Source organism: Pagrus pagrus, assembly GCF_965226575.1.
Source record: "Pagrus pagrus genome assembly, chromosome: 2".
Lineage (NCBI taxonomy): Eukaryota > Metazoa > Chordata > Actinopteri > Spariformes > Sparidae > Pagrus > Pagrus pagrus.
In genome coordinates, this window is record NC_140186.1 from 31,941,571 (window position 1) to 31,957,065 (window position 15,495).

The window sequence follows — 15,495 nt, forward strand, 5'->3', positions numbered from 1 at the left end:
TAAAGCCTAATCACAATAACAAATATGATTTTTTATCTTCATACTCAGAGCAAATAAGTTCTTCTGGCTAAGTTTATACAGCAACAGCTTCTGGCTGTTTATCAGAATTGCACAATGCGTCAAACTGTTTAAAGCAGACCACCCACCACCTCAGCACCCAAGGCTTCACTTCCGGTCAGAGGAACTTTTATCAAAGTGTACAACTGTACTCATTTCATGTGCGTGAACATGCCCAGGCAAAGCGCACAACAATGTATTAATCATCTCTGTGTGTAGTCGAGACATTTTGTACACTCATTTACTCAGCAGCCTACTTAATGAGTGCATCGTTTTTCCTTTCCTTTGTCTGTGAAAGGAGTTGTGCGCACATTCCAGTGTATGTCTCAAGAGTGAGTGTGGAAATTCCAGAACCTCTATCAGGTTTGGCTTGACGGGAAAAAGCATGGACTCTGGGAAAACCCACTCTGCGCTGCCTATAAAAGGAAAAGAGGCTCACAGCAGCTCTTCACTCCTCTCCTCTCAACCTGCTCTCACTCTCACTCTCTCGTCCGAGGGATCTGGACTTTTTTTTGTCTTTCAACTGAAAAATGGCTTTGTCACAGAAAAGCTGCACTCTCCTGTTTGTTGTTGTGGCTGCAGTTTGCATTCAGCTCTTCCAAGGTGAGTTAAAGCACTTTATTATGGATAAAATGGTATGTTATTGGGTTGTAGGATGTGTTATACAATGGTGAAAAACGCTGAGGACGAGACAAAACCGATGATGCATTATTCAATTATACTGTAATACTCTCACTCTTATAGTATAACTACAGTTATAGTGGGCCTACATGTTTGTCAAAACCATGAGTGACTCTGTCCTGTTGCTGATACAAACCTAACTGCTTCTTGGAAACTCTTTGCTGCAGCTCATGACTTTCCTGGACGCTGCTCATGTCGAAGCACAATCAAGTTCATCAGAGGCAATATGTCAGATTTCCAAGTCCTTGAAAAGCGACCTGGATGTGACAAAACTGAATTAATGTAAGTTTAAATGAAACCTTTAATATCTGCTGATGTATAATGTTCTCACCAGTCGTGCAGACTTTGATTCTGATTTCTTATTTTGTCTTTTGTATTTTTTTAGTGTAACCATGAACAACGCTGATAACTCCACTCAGCAAATCTGCATGAGTCCTGAGGGAAAGATGGCCATTGCTTTTTTGAAATGCTGGGCAAGGTGAGGGAATAATCCACCCAAACAACATCACTGCTTAGCTGTCACACAATAACATCACCGTTAACTTGAATTAAACTTGGGAACAAGATTCTTTAAAAAAAAAAAAAAAAAAAAAAAAATCGAAACATCTTGGATGATGTTGCTGGCATCAGAGGCTTTTTTCCAAGTCTTTTATACTGCTAAACTGATAACTGGAGTACCAATTGTAAAAGCTGCACATATCTTCCACTTTTTAGCTCAAGAAATCTCATCACATGTGACTCATTGCACAAACCTCCAGATGTTTCGTATTAGTCCTCTGGCCTAATCCCAGTTTTTCTTCCTCACTCTTTTCAGGATAAACAAAGAGGAGAGCCGTAAGATGGAGTGTATCAACAGAAAAAGAAGGGCAGAGTGAGAGTACAAGAGGCCTGACAAAGGGAAGAAAGTTATCCGGACTGGAGTCCCAGAGGTGACATGAAGACTGAGCCCACAGGCCTAAGAATGCTGAGAGCAGAGCTTTAACTGAACTCCTGCACCAGAGAGGATTGGGAAATGACAGCGAGAGAGGGAGAGCAGTAGGAGGGGAATGATGAACACTTTGTACCGTTATAGCAGCAAGTCTGTGTACGAAGACCCCTGTTGAAATGCAAATACATTTATTTTTTTAGCTTCACCAAAGATATTATTTAAGCAGACTTATTTATTTGTCTATTTGTATTTGTTGTTATTTTTGTTTTTACACATGTTTGAATCAAAGCAAATAAAGATTTTGTTACAACTCCATGCATTCTAGTTGTTTGTATCCCACTTACCCCCAACACCAAATCTAATTTAAGAAAATTACTCCAAAGTGCAAATTCTTTGGCGTTCTAATAAAACCTGCGGCTCGCCACCAGCATTTCTGCAGCTGAGCAGTCACAGGGCATCAAGATAGAAACAAAAAGTTATGACTCTGCAGCACAGCAGTTGAAGACACTGAAGGGTTTTTGTTGCAGCATGCGACAAATTAATTGTTATTACAGACAACCGCTTTACCTCAGGGATGAGGGGGCTTTGCACGATAATAATTAAATGCTGCCCATGAAAAAATTTGACCACAGCTGTTTGCAGCAGCTGCAGCATGGATGACAGAGAGGAGATGGATTCCTGAAACATCTTGTGACTTGACCGTGGTGATAAGTGATTAGTTACAGCAGCAAGTCAACCTAAAATTGGAATTCTGCTCACTCTTTGTGTAAGGACTTATGCAACATACTGCAGCTATTGTGAGTATTCTTTGATGAGACTATAAAACTGTTATTGGACCTTTTTGTGGAAGCAGCATAGCCTTCAGGTTGGGTGGGTGTCTCCAAGCAGACATTTTAAAGCCACTAGTTTTGTTTTTTCCACTAGCACTTTTGGCCACACCGAGTCAAACTGAGCTGCGCTGATTTGCTTTTCCATCACCAGTTTTACTGCGCCAAGTTGAGCGCCGTGCCACGCCAAGCCGCACCGCAGATGGACCTGGTCTGGAGTAGGGCCAAGCTGCGGCTGCCAAGCGGGCCGCCGTATCACGTGACTGCAGCCAACCTGCAACAAGCAGCAACCCGTTTCTCCCTCAAATCGATACATAACTCATGTCTGTGCAGGAAACCTGAGAGACAGTCTGTGCTCAGCTCTCAGTATTTTTGTAGCCTCTAACTGAGTCTCTTTAGTTTCTCTCATCCTGTTTATTCTTTCAAACATCTGCTGTGTCATAACAACTGTCAGAGTCATGTTTAGTTACTGCTGGTGAAAACACAATGTTTCCTGAAATGCTGCTTCATAATAAAATCTTTTGAATGTCTAAATAACGATTTTTAACGGTTTTGATTGGTGTAAAGAAATTAAAACAAGCAAGAGCTTCCCCCCCCACAGAGTGCCACATGAATGAGTCCTAAAACTCAGAAGTAAGTTAGAAGTTTTGAACTTCCCTCATCTAAAAGTCATTGGGTTTTTTGAATGGGTTTTTCAGTAAATGTTAAATAGATCCGTGGTTAACATGAGCTGAGGAGATTTTCAGGTTTTGTTCTACAACATAAAATACACCAGTTAATTCCCCACAGAACGTTTAACGTATCACAAAGAAGGTAGTTGCTCACGAGTACTTAAATGAGACTATAGAAGTTGTGGGGGACACTAAACTTCTTAACGCAGAACAGAGAGACTCATCTACTCACTGGTCTGTCTTTACAGGCAGACTGTAGTTGCAAACAAATCTAACTCTAACTTTACAACTTAAAGGTGGATTAATTAAGTGTGTATTCTAAAGCGTATACAGTAATATGCTTGGTGTTGGTGTCACTGAAGTCTTCTGACCGCAATGTAGTTTGTTCATAGCCTAACACTACTATAGCTTTTTACTTGCGGCGATTTCATTTACACTTCAAAAATCGTAAAAGTGGTGTTCATCTGTGAAGATTATCTTACTGAAGATATAAACTTGCATTTGCCATAGAGCTTATTTTCTGCAATACAACAAAATCCATTTAAAAAATCCAATAGGCTTTTGACCAAGAGCGTTGCTAGCTTTGTTCAAGTGAAAGCAGTTTCTTCTAAAATAAGCTGAATTAATTCTATTAGTTTTATGTAACTACCATGCAGTGATGATTGCGTTGCTGCTACATTGCTTCTAGCCTAGTTTGTTGATTCTTTTGTAGTCTTTTTCAGCAAGTGGGAGACAGGCCTGACGCTACAAGAAGTTCCCAATGTCTGCAATTACAACTTGAACTTGAAGCTTTCTCACATTAGGTTGCTATCACTTTATTTCATATTATGTCCACCCCTGTGCCATGGGAACATTACCACTCTCTTAAAACAGCGAGGCACTTGGTGATAGGTTGTGATTTAAATCATGCACATAGTTACAGAGGCACAGAGTACTGAAGCATAGATTGGACTATATAACGAATATTGGTAATTACTAGTGAATACTGGACTACAGCCCTATTGTGCAATACAAGAACTGTGCTGCTTTTTTAATGTGTTTCTTCTACATATGTCATTATCCAATGAGGATCCTGACTTTTTGCCTGGATGTGACATGTGGCTTTAGTCTTTTAGCATGACATCATGATGCAGCCATTAGGTTTAATATGGTTCTCGTCGTAGAGTGAGTCAGCTTGAAACACTACAGTCACCCAGAGTTTATACCAACAGTATCACAGATGACATATTTCAATCCTCACGCTGATAAAAGGTGAAGCACAGATTGATAAGATAATGTACAAAATCCCTGCAACATTTTGTGCTTATCCCAAATGAGGGCTTCACATTTATCCCCTGCCTGTCTGTCAATAAATGCTAGCGTGGTAACGCTGAAAGGGATATTGATTGGCCGGGCCAACTTTACCCCTCAACCACTGCAGCTTCCTTTGAGTGATCAGTGGAGCCAACACGTCCTGATTTCTGACCATTAACTTTGCTGGAGAGATAAAGTTTGCTGGAGAATATCAGAGCTGCTGTGGCTTCACTCCAGGGAAATCAGAGCAGGCCTGGTTTGGGTCAAAGCATGAGAGTGTGGGAAAGAATAGATCCTCGATAAGCCAGCTCCTTTCTCTGTGTTCTGAGGCAGCGCTCATCTCTCAAGCTCGTGTTAACCACAGACCTTATTTCAGACATTTCATGAAAAACTAGAGGGGAAGTCAAAAAAATCTCACTTACTTCTGAGTTTTAGGACTCATTCCTGTGGCACTTTATGGGGGGGTCGAGCTCTTGCTTGTTTTCATTTCTTTAAACCAATCACAATTGTGTTGGGCGGTACTATACCCAGGATAGAGTCTGGCCATTCACATCCACACACACACACATAGACAGAAACACAACAAATGGATGCTAAAACATAAGCTACATACAAAGGCCCCCCGGGCACAAACAGCAGGGCCTCCTCCACACTGAGCCACTGCCTGCCTGTTCACAGACATGAAGCAGCACTCATTCACTTCTCTGCTTCCAGACAACAAACAGGAAGCCTGTCAGCACCAGACTGAGGCTAGAAAACATATAAACCACAGCCAGCTGCTGACACTTCTCCATCCTAATGAGAAAATACACTTCTGAGCTTTGATTAAATCCAGTATGTTTACAATGCTGATTTAAAACAAAAATTGGGACGCTGTGAGAAATGTAAATAAAAACAGGATGAAATCATTTGTAAATGACTATGTTTACAGACAAGGGTGACGAGTCCATGTAATATCCTTTATACAATCATATGTTTCACAAAATACTGAACCTCGTCCCATTGCTAGTGAACAACTGAACCTGTCGAGGACAGCCCTTTTCAAACCCGATCATGATAAATAGTAAACATTAATAGACTGGACTTAAATAGTGCATTTCTAGTCTTACCAACCAGTCAAAGCGCTTTACACCACATGTCAGCATTCACCCATCCATCAAACATTCACACACTGGTGGCAGAGGCTACCATGTAAGACACAACATGCTCATCAGGAGCGATAACCATTCATACTCAGGCTCACACACTGATGGAAGGGGTTCAGGATTTGGTATCTTGCTCGTGGACACTTCGACATGTACACTGCTGGGGCAGGAGATAGATCTGATTGGTGGACAACCAATTTTTGGGAGCATTCCACAACTTAATGTTTACCCCTGTCACAACTTTTAAAACATTGAGTTCCTGACATGCATTTCCTTGCGTTTAGCACTAGGGGCATTATCAGTACAGTATATTTACAGATCTATGGACACCATCACATACGGATGTGGAAACTAGGTGTTAACGAGCTAACTGCATGTGTGAAAACGGAGCCTGTTTTAATTCTCTTGCTGTGGGCTGCTCCTACTACAAGCTAATGCTAAGCTAATGACTCGGTAGGTGTTGTGGTGAAATAAATGGACTCTGTCATAACAACAAAGTGAGTGATGAGTGAGTGAGAGACAGGCACAGTGGACATAATTATTTGCTGCTCTCCTCTTTGATTTAACTACAAAAACATTTCATGTCATTGCAGGTCAACCTGCACATGAGATGATGGAGACTGATCCCAACCCAGATATTAGCCTGGGCCCACAGTCACTGCACGCTGCCAGCCAAAGTAAGTGGGAGCACACTGCAAGCAGCTGAGATGACGGCCCACCAGGCTGGAGAGATGCAGTCACACACTGAGGAGGGGACAGTTGATGATTTATCTTGTGGCCACTTTTTAAAACTACATGTTACTGGAAACGTTTGTCAGAAGTACAGAAGTCTGATATAATGTGTGACTAATTAACCTCAAATAATGTCTAACATGGGTCTAACAAGGAGGAAATAAGATGTTAGCTGCTTCATTTTACAGTACAATTTTCTTGTAATGTGTCGCTAATTAACCTCTGAGAATAGATAGATAGATAGATAGATAGATAGATAGACAGATAGATAGATAGATAGACAGATAGATAAACTTTATTGTCTGTCCCAACAGTGACAGAAATTCTCCTTTGATTAATATATTGTGGATCTGATATGATCTTACATTTGATTTCTTATTGCGTAATCTTGTGAAATTGAATGTACTAGTGTATGAGGATCTCCTATTTGGTTTCTAATTAGAGTATAATTTGGTATAGTAGTGTGAGTATAGTACATTTTAGCTCTAAAATGCATTATATGCAGTTTCTTATTACAGTGTGATTTAGGTATTTAGGATTATGGATTATTATGTATTATTAGTGTGCTTGTAACTGTATAACTATACTTAGGGTATAACTGTCTATGTTTACTGTCTAATAAAAAATAAGGCTTATTACATCTTATTACATCTTATTAGAATAAACTAAAATAAAGTGCGACCCATATATGACCACCTGTGTCACCCTCGGCACCTGAGTTCCATAATTAGGTCACACGATAACACAGTTTGATAACATCCTCACTGACTGAGATTACTTTCATTAATTAAAGATTAATGAATGTAGAGCTGAGGATTGTTGGGCTTTCTGGGTTTGAAGTAAAGCTGTTGCAATTTACTGCCATTTGGAGGCGCCAAAGTGTTGAGTTTAAATACTGAACTCAGGTCCCTCCTCAGCAGAAAACACACACACAACCACACACACACACACACACACACACACACACACACACACACACACACACACACACACACACACACACACACACAGACACTGATGTTCAGATTATTGCAACAAGCCATACTGATCACTACATTAGTTCAGTGTTTTGTCTCGGGACAACAGCAGTGAGCAGGTTTGCAAAAATGCTTAAAGTCTACACTATCAGTAACATTCAGTTATCACTGATGTGAAATATCCAGGGTTTTTTTTTACATTTAGTGAATGCCCTTCACCACTGTGCTGCTGTAGAAATACAGGCACAAACCGTATTCTAAATCAGGATTGATGTACTGTGGACTGTAGGAGCGTAGTTGTATTTGTTTATTTTTGGTGATTGGATTAAATCTCCAGTAATCCAATCATTTTATGCTTTGATCAAGGCCTACAGCTAACCATTATTTTCATTATTGATGAATTCGAAGATTGTTTTCTCCATTAAACAATAAATTGTGGTCTTTAAAATGTGCAGTGAAATAGAACAAATGCCCGACACAATTTGACAGAGCCTGTGTTGACTTAATCACATTGCTTATTTTGCAGGGTATTCAGTTTACAAACAAGCAGGAAGCTGGAACCAGTAAATATGAGGCACTTTTACCCACAAAATAACTTTTGCAGTTAATTATCAATTATCAATTATTATTATTATTACATTTATTTGCAGATAAACTTTTTTACCATTACTCATTTCAGCTCCAGCCTGGTCCTAGATTTCTTGCATATAAACTTGAAACTTAAAACATAATTTGATTGCACATGTATAACAATTAGTAGCTTTTCACTAGAGTGTACAATGTTGACTTTTTTGTTCTTTTACTGATAATTTTCGCATGTCATGTGGGAGTTTTGGCCCAAACATAGAATAAATAAAAATCAGTCTGTTGTAACTGTTGAGCACATGGAAACCTTTCAGCTGTTAATAATACCACACACTCAGGTTCATTTGGCCTGAAACTGTTACGGTACATGCCCACAGCATCTGTCATTTCCACGTCTCCCATTCATTTTCTATGTAAGCAGCCATGCAAAGCATTCTGTAGCGTGGCTTTGCGTTTCAAGAGATGGGGCGTTGCATAGCTCGCTCCTCATTTGATTAAAGTTTTCAGTTAAACAGCCCACTATTTAATGCAAATCAGTTGTGTCCAGCACAATTCAGTGCCTCTGGAAGTTTCTGAAAAACTATAAAAACTAACCACTGTTCAGTTTAAGTGAAGACAGATTCTGCAACTGCATGGCTTCTTTCTCTCTTAAATGTTTTCACAAACACAATTTAAATGGGTTATTTTCATGATATAAGAGAAAGTTTACAACTGAGCTGCCATGTTGGTGCCATGGTGCCATGGCGTCCGTTCTCTCAGGTGCAGCCAGGAGTGTCTGGTAAGCGCCACAGGCCCTTCTGTCCATAAACACCCTTGTGGACATGTACGATAAACTTCATATCTCCTTTTTGTTTTGTTTGTGCTACTGCTACCTTTCTTGCTCTCACTGAGGTTTCTTCCTATTTGACACTTTTAAAGGGCCGACATTATGCTCATTATCAGGTTTTTATTGTGGGTGTCAACTAGAGAATGCTTTAATGTTCAACACACACATTATTTGTTTCATACTGTCCTTTGCTGCAGCACCTCTATTTACCCTCTGTACACTTCAGTGTTTTGGTGCCTATCTCTCTCGCCCCCCTCACACAGGTCTGAGCAGGCCCCACCCACTTTCTATTGGCATCAGCTCTGTCATTGTTTTTGCGACCCACAGTCGCAAAAACAATGACAGAGACCAGGGCAGCAGTCATGACATCACAACTTTATAAAAGTTCTCATGCATCATGGAGGCACAGTTTCTGAATATAGGCTGTTCACGGTACTAACATAACAGAAGATAGGATATCTCACAATATGGGACTTTTAATGTTTTTGGTGAATTTTACCGAACCTAAATCGAGTGTCTAGAGATGGAGGGTTGCCCCCCTCCATTTTTGTTACACCGAATATAAAGACCTCTGAGGCAAATTTGTGATTTGGGTTGGAAATAATAAAACTGGAGTGACCTGAGAGTGACAAAATTATACATACTTCTACTGAGAGTTTCTGTGTTGTGGCTCTCTCCTTTAGGCAGACACACACATAGAGATTTGATCATTATACCATGTATGCCAAGCTCTCACATACCAGCATTAACATTTTCCCATCCGCTTGCCTACTGAGCCATGTTGGAGTCACCTCCTGCATGTATCTCTGTAATTGCAGTGGAAGCTTGGGCCTGCTCTGTATCTCTCTCTGCAGCTCAAAGCCTGCATGTGCTCAGTGTCTCCTCAGTAAAACACAAATCACACAACAAGCCACCAACCAGCAGATAAAGGGGGGTTCCTGCGTGCCTAAAAAAAACAGAAAAACAACAACTTTGTTCTTGGCGAAGCTGAGGCTCATGCATCTTTGAATCAAATTTCTCCCAAAGACCCAGCATGTTTATGTTTAGGCCTCAGTGAGCTGCTAATAAAGTTAGACTTTGACCTCAAAGTGCTTTTAATCCTATTGTTGGACCTCAATGTCACTAGCTCTCACCCTCAACAGTTTTCAGACCCCTTTCAAAGTCTCACGACAAGTGGTGCTCTTAGGAAGGTGCTGGCTTTCTTCCTTTATTGATCAGTGAACATGATGTATAAAAGCGCTGTCATCCTGTTGTGGGGTGTTTCAGCTGTTAAGGCACTTATTACATGGCTCTCCCTAGCTGTCAGACCAGTGCTAGTTCTGTGAAGTGATCTCTCGCCAACAAAGCAAACACTTCAACGGTGCACCATCTCTGTGCTATTAAAAGCATTCGATCTGGGGAGGCATTTCATGTTCTCACAGTCGCTGCTGATAATTTGTCAGGCACTTTGTAAAGGCTGCAACAAGCATGTTTAAATTTTAAACATTCTGCGGCAAGCGCAAGTCCTGAAAGGAGACTCTGCATTTTATTTCCATGATATTATGTGTCGTTTCTCTATTGCTTTGAAGTTTATATATAGCTTTGTGAGGAAAAAAAAAACCAAAACAGCGCTGCTATCTCCCATGGAATAAAATGCATGTTAGAACAGATAAAATCAAAGCTGTGTGAGGGCTGCCACTCGCTTTTCTGTAGTCCAACAGAACCATGCCGTGTATCAGATGAAGAGAAACTTTTATAAAAAAGAAACACACACATCGTTCCTCCTGATATTTTATTTATGTGAATGGAAACCACCCAGTTGCTTGTTGATGGAGCTGTCAGACAAAGGAAAAAGTGTAAATTGGCCAAACATGTTTGTGCGGTGCAATATTTATGGAGCACTGTTGGAGCTTTCATGTGCTCTTTCAATGCTCCTGCGGGGGCCGGCAGCAGGCGTGGACACTGGTTCAGTGGAAAAAGAAAAAAAAGACAAAAGAAATAGGAAAACAGAATAATACTTACAGGATGAAAGTGTGTCAGCATGTGACTTATGTGTGTCTCACTCCATATCCAATCCTGTGTGCATGTCAGTGAACATGCTGGTGCTTCTTTACACTCAGGTCAACATGTCCGTTATCATATCATAACTTTGTATCTCCAAACATGCTGAATTTCAGCTTTTGTGATGTTAAAGTTTAGACATATGAGACCAAAAAGGTTGAACATGAAAGCGGCTTATTTACAACCCATTTTTATGTTTCTTGTTGGTGACCTGTAGCGACTTTAGCAGTTATTACTGTTGCAAAGGGAGAAGTGAGGAGAAGTGGTATAAAGAGTGAAATATCTGTGTAGGGAGGAAGTCAGAGTTGGATGGTGGGGTAAAACAAGCACAAGTTTTTCTTTCAGAAGACCGCTGTTCATGTCCAGCGTGAGACCAGAAGTCAATGGAGAGTTATTTTAACTTAATATGGTATATTATGTAATGGTAATGTCAGTTACTTAGATAAACTAGGTAGGATTTTAATGGAAGTTACAGAAGTAATGTCGATATTTCAATCGATATTTTCTAACCCTAGCCAAGTAGTTTGACTGCCCTAACCTAATCAACTAGTTTTAGTGCCTAAACCTAACCAACAGCCATGTTGTTTTGGTAACGGTGATGTATGTAGTTTTTGCTCACACTGACAATTGACCTTGTCAGTCGTTTAGGTATGAAGATGTGTTGGGTCATCTACAGGTTGACAAAATTTGACACTCTGTCAAGCAAAGCATCCCTGACATGGTGACATTTTTGAGGTAGGAGGTTCTCACCCCACACTGCTGATGTTTGTATGGGTGTGTGTTTGTGACGGTGTCCCGGGTGTGAGACAGCCTGAGGCTGATGGGGGGTGGGGGGGTGGGGGGGTTGAGGGAGATGGACCTCTCTGCTATCCCAGGTTGTCACTCATGGCTGCTTAGAGCTCCATAAATAAAGGATGGTGCATCCACCCCAACTGCTCTCTCTCTCGTGTTGACTGGATGCCCTCCCGCTCAGAGTCGCTGGGCTGTGCATGCGCTGCTTGTCATTTCAAGTGCAGAAGGGGGTAACTGCACAGGGAGTAGAAAAACACAGAACGTCAATTCCACGGACTTCATAACTACTGAGTAAACACAGAGCTGCTGGCCCGTGATGCTAAATTCTGCACATAGCCACATTTGCACAGAGCAAAATTAATTTTTTTGCTGTACATCCCTCATGGAATGTACACTAAAGACCCCTCTCTGAAGGATTTTTTTCCCCAAGGTATCTGCAGCCAATCACAGCAATAATGTGCTTTCTGCTCTGGTGGCTTGCAGTAAGAGTGGATTTGGAAGGATTTTATTAATCACAGTCATAGTAGCCAGTGTACACTATGCAAAAAATATCTCAATCAAAAAGATGAGATTTTCTTCCACCTGATGTATCACTGTCTGACTCTAGAGCTGCTGCATGTGGCTTTGATTTACAAGGGAGGGAGGGGGTGGGATGGATTGAGGGACGTGTGGAGGGTAAAGCAGAAATACACAGCCTGCCGGGGGATTGTTTCTGGTCACTGGTTCAGGTCCCTTGCTGCTGACGCCCTCTGTCAAGTTGTTGCGATGCAGTGTGAGATGCGGCTCAGATACTGAGACGGAGGAATACACAGACACATTCAAATCCTTCCTGCCTCTCTCTCTCTCACACACACATTTGTGCACACTGAAACACACTGGCAAATTTAAACCGTTTCTCCCTCTCTCTAAGCCTCTCCATTTCTCTTTATCTTCTTCTGCTTGTTGGGGAATTTGCATGTGCTGCTGCTTACTGACAAGATTACCAGACGGTAGGTGCACTGTGATCTTACAATGCAGTAGTGTTCACTTTGATCCTACCCAAGTGCTACCACACTGCAAATAAAGGTCTCTTGGATGGTAGGTAGAGCATGATAAAGTGCCCTAGTGTGCCCAGTGCCCTTTCTGTGTGCTAGTGCCCCATACAGCCGGTGCCCTTTTTATTTTTTATCGCCCCTGTCCTTCAAACATTCTTAGTCCAACCCTGAAACTATGAAAATTGTCACTGATATCATTCTGTTAGGTAACTAATCAATTAAATGACTAATTGATTAATCCTTTCATGCATGGCCTCTAATACAGTTAACATATATCAGGAAGCCATGTTTAACCATTTAAGATGGAATGCTGTGTCCCAGTCAGTCCACAATTAAACTATTAAAATATTGTCTTTGTTCCTCTTTGTCATTGTGAGATATGGCATCAGAAATACAAAATGGTGGAGGGAAGAAGAGATGAAGTATCACTAGAAAAACTGTTAAATCCCCTTATTCTCGGAAAACCAGAGTGGTGATTCAACTAAATAAAGTGTTGGAAATACTTTAATCCGTATAAATAAACATATTTTTTTCTGTGACTGAAAATACATCTGTCCACTCCAGTGGATATCATGCCCAAAAGGGTATTTTCTGCTTTCTAGCATCTCTCCTTTAGTTGAAAAATACTGTTTTAACCAGTGTGGTTTTATTATAATTCAACGATTTAACAGTTAATCCTGAATTACTTTTTCATTGATGCGTGCTGTCCTGCCACTGCAGTGGACATTTACACAACAATGTAACAAAATAACATACATTGAAAGAAGTTATTGGCATGATTTCTCACTTGTTTAACAATAAAAATAAAACAAATATAAAAATATTACTTATGAAAAGGTAAAGCACTACAGACTAAGAAGATATTGAAACTATACGTAGAATTGCCTCCAGGATGAATTTCATTCACAAATAATTCCAATAATTGTAAAAAGTTAAAAGTGTAATATCTCATGGTATAAATTATATTATAATCTCTATAGTCAGACATTTAAAGTTATTTTTAATTTAAAGAATAGTTAAAGAGAGAGAGACAGAGACAGAGAGAGAGAAAATCTATCGGCAGAAATGAAGTTTAATGAAATTTGACATATCCCCAGCCTGCCTTTGGCCAGCCCCTCACATAAACCTTGCACATGCTGATCTCTGCCTTCAGGGGGCAGTGACATTCTCCTCTACTGCTGTGCCCTCATCAGCATGCTGCTGAAGAACAGAGCACCCGCCACCTCTCGCTGTGCCCACTGTAAAGGGAGTCGTGGCTTATAGTGTTGAATTCATTAACCTTTTCGCCACTCCCATCGAAAGCATGGCAGCGATTGGAAGTATCCCCTTAGCACTTTAAACTGTTTAGTGAGTGGGCCGCGGATGAAAGAAAAGGGGCATCACCCCATTTGTTCTTATCTAAAAAAATGTCATCTCACATCAGATGGTTAGTTATTCAGCAACGCAAGGCGTGTTTATGGGTGTGATGCACAATCAAAGCCTATCCAAAGGTTGACACCTATGCTATTGGACAGGCAGTAAATTTGGGATAGAACTTATAATTGTCTCACTTGAGACTGTCTGATGGGCTTTCTGCACTTGTGAGGGAGCTTTCAGTATTTGTTTATGTCAGTGTAACCAGTGTAGTATGGCATCAGAGAGCAGATTCAACCTCAAGGAGAATGACACAGAGGGTCACATTTACTGAGCAATAATGAAACTGAATTTCTGATTTTTCTCTCTATTTTCTCTTTGTTACACTGTAACATATCAAAATGCACTGAAGTTATCATGTGCACACTTACATGTTGCAGACGTCAGTTTGTTACTAAACACACACATTTTAAATGGCTTGTTTGACCCAAAAAACGTGAACACTGATGCTCTTTTTATCCACCTGTATCATCTGATGATAGATTTTGCCTGCTCATGTTATTTAACTGTTTTATATAGCTTTTTTCTAAACACAATGTAGTATGTTTTTTTTTAACTATAGTACATGTTGTATTATTTATTCTAGGATGCCCATTAACATCAGGCGAAGGGACTGCCGACGAAAACTGCTGATGGTTTAATGTGCAATGTCCCTTTTCAAAGTAAAGAACTAAAATGGTTGAAAATTATCATACATAACTATGCATGCACCTATCCATTCCAAAACCCAACCCAGCTGCCAGAATAAATGCTGACAATGTTCGTTTCTGCAAATCAGGTTGAAACTATGTATGACACGTACAAATGTGAACAAATCAGTGGTTTACAGAAATGTTAACTGCCAACACTTTATCCTGGCAATTGGGCTGACAAGAATTTCCCACTGAGGCAGGTCTCATTCCCGGCTTCATCACGTATCACAAATCACAAATTCGCTCAACTTCTATATTAAAAGGTTTAAAAATGGTAAATTCAGCAAAAACAGCTTTGTGGGCAGGTAATCACTTATTTAAGCATTCTTTCATTTAAATCACACAATACAACATTGCATTGTTGAATTACTATTCTTATTTAATTATATACTACATCATTAGGTGGCCAGGGGCTGATGAAGAGAACAGAGGCGTTCATGAAAAAGGAAGATGCACTGCAGCACAAATATTACATTGGAAGATCCAAAAGCTGACAGAATTCAGCTTCAGTATGAAACAAGGTCCGCTTAAATTTGTCCTGCAGGCACTGAAGTCTGCCAGAGAATTAAAGGGAGACAGCCATGAGATCAAGAAGAATTAAAAGTGGTACAGGAGGATGTGTGAGGCTCCTGTGAAAGCAGGGTAATACAGGAGACAGTTCGGGAGAAACGAGGTTCAAGAAATGACAAGGGGGTTGGGGATGAAGAACTTGGAGTATGATTTGAGAAAGTTCCTGAGGCCATCATGTGAACTAATGGAGAGGAACCGGTGCAATAGGGAATGTTTTAATGAGCAAGAATGA

At 40.4% G+C, this 15,495-nt stretch overlaps 1 protein-coding gene across 1 annotated transcript; it reads left to right on the forward strand.

Moving 5' to 3' along the window:
* The first annotated feature begins 523 nt into the window (after positions 1-523).
* Positions 524-1,981, forward strand: cxcl18b (chemokine (C-X-C motif) ligand 18b). Its single transcript, XM_084370649.1, has 4 exons — positions 524-660; positions 906-1,020; positions 1,124-1,216; positions 1,553-1,981. Exons 1-4 carry the CDS (start codon positions 588-590, stop codon positions 1,611-1,613), a joined length of 342 nt encoding a protein of 113 aa, XP_084226775.1. The 5' UTR covers positions 524-587; the 3' UTR covers positions 1,614-1,981.
* The last annotated feature ends 13,514 nt before the right edge of the window (positions 1,982-15,495 follow it).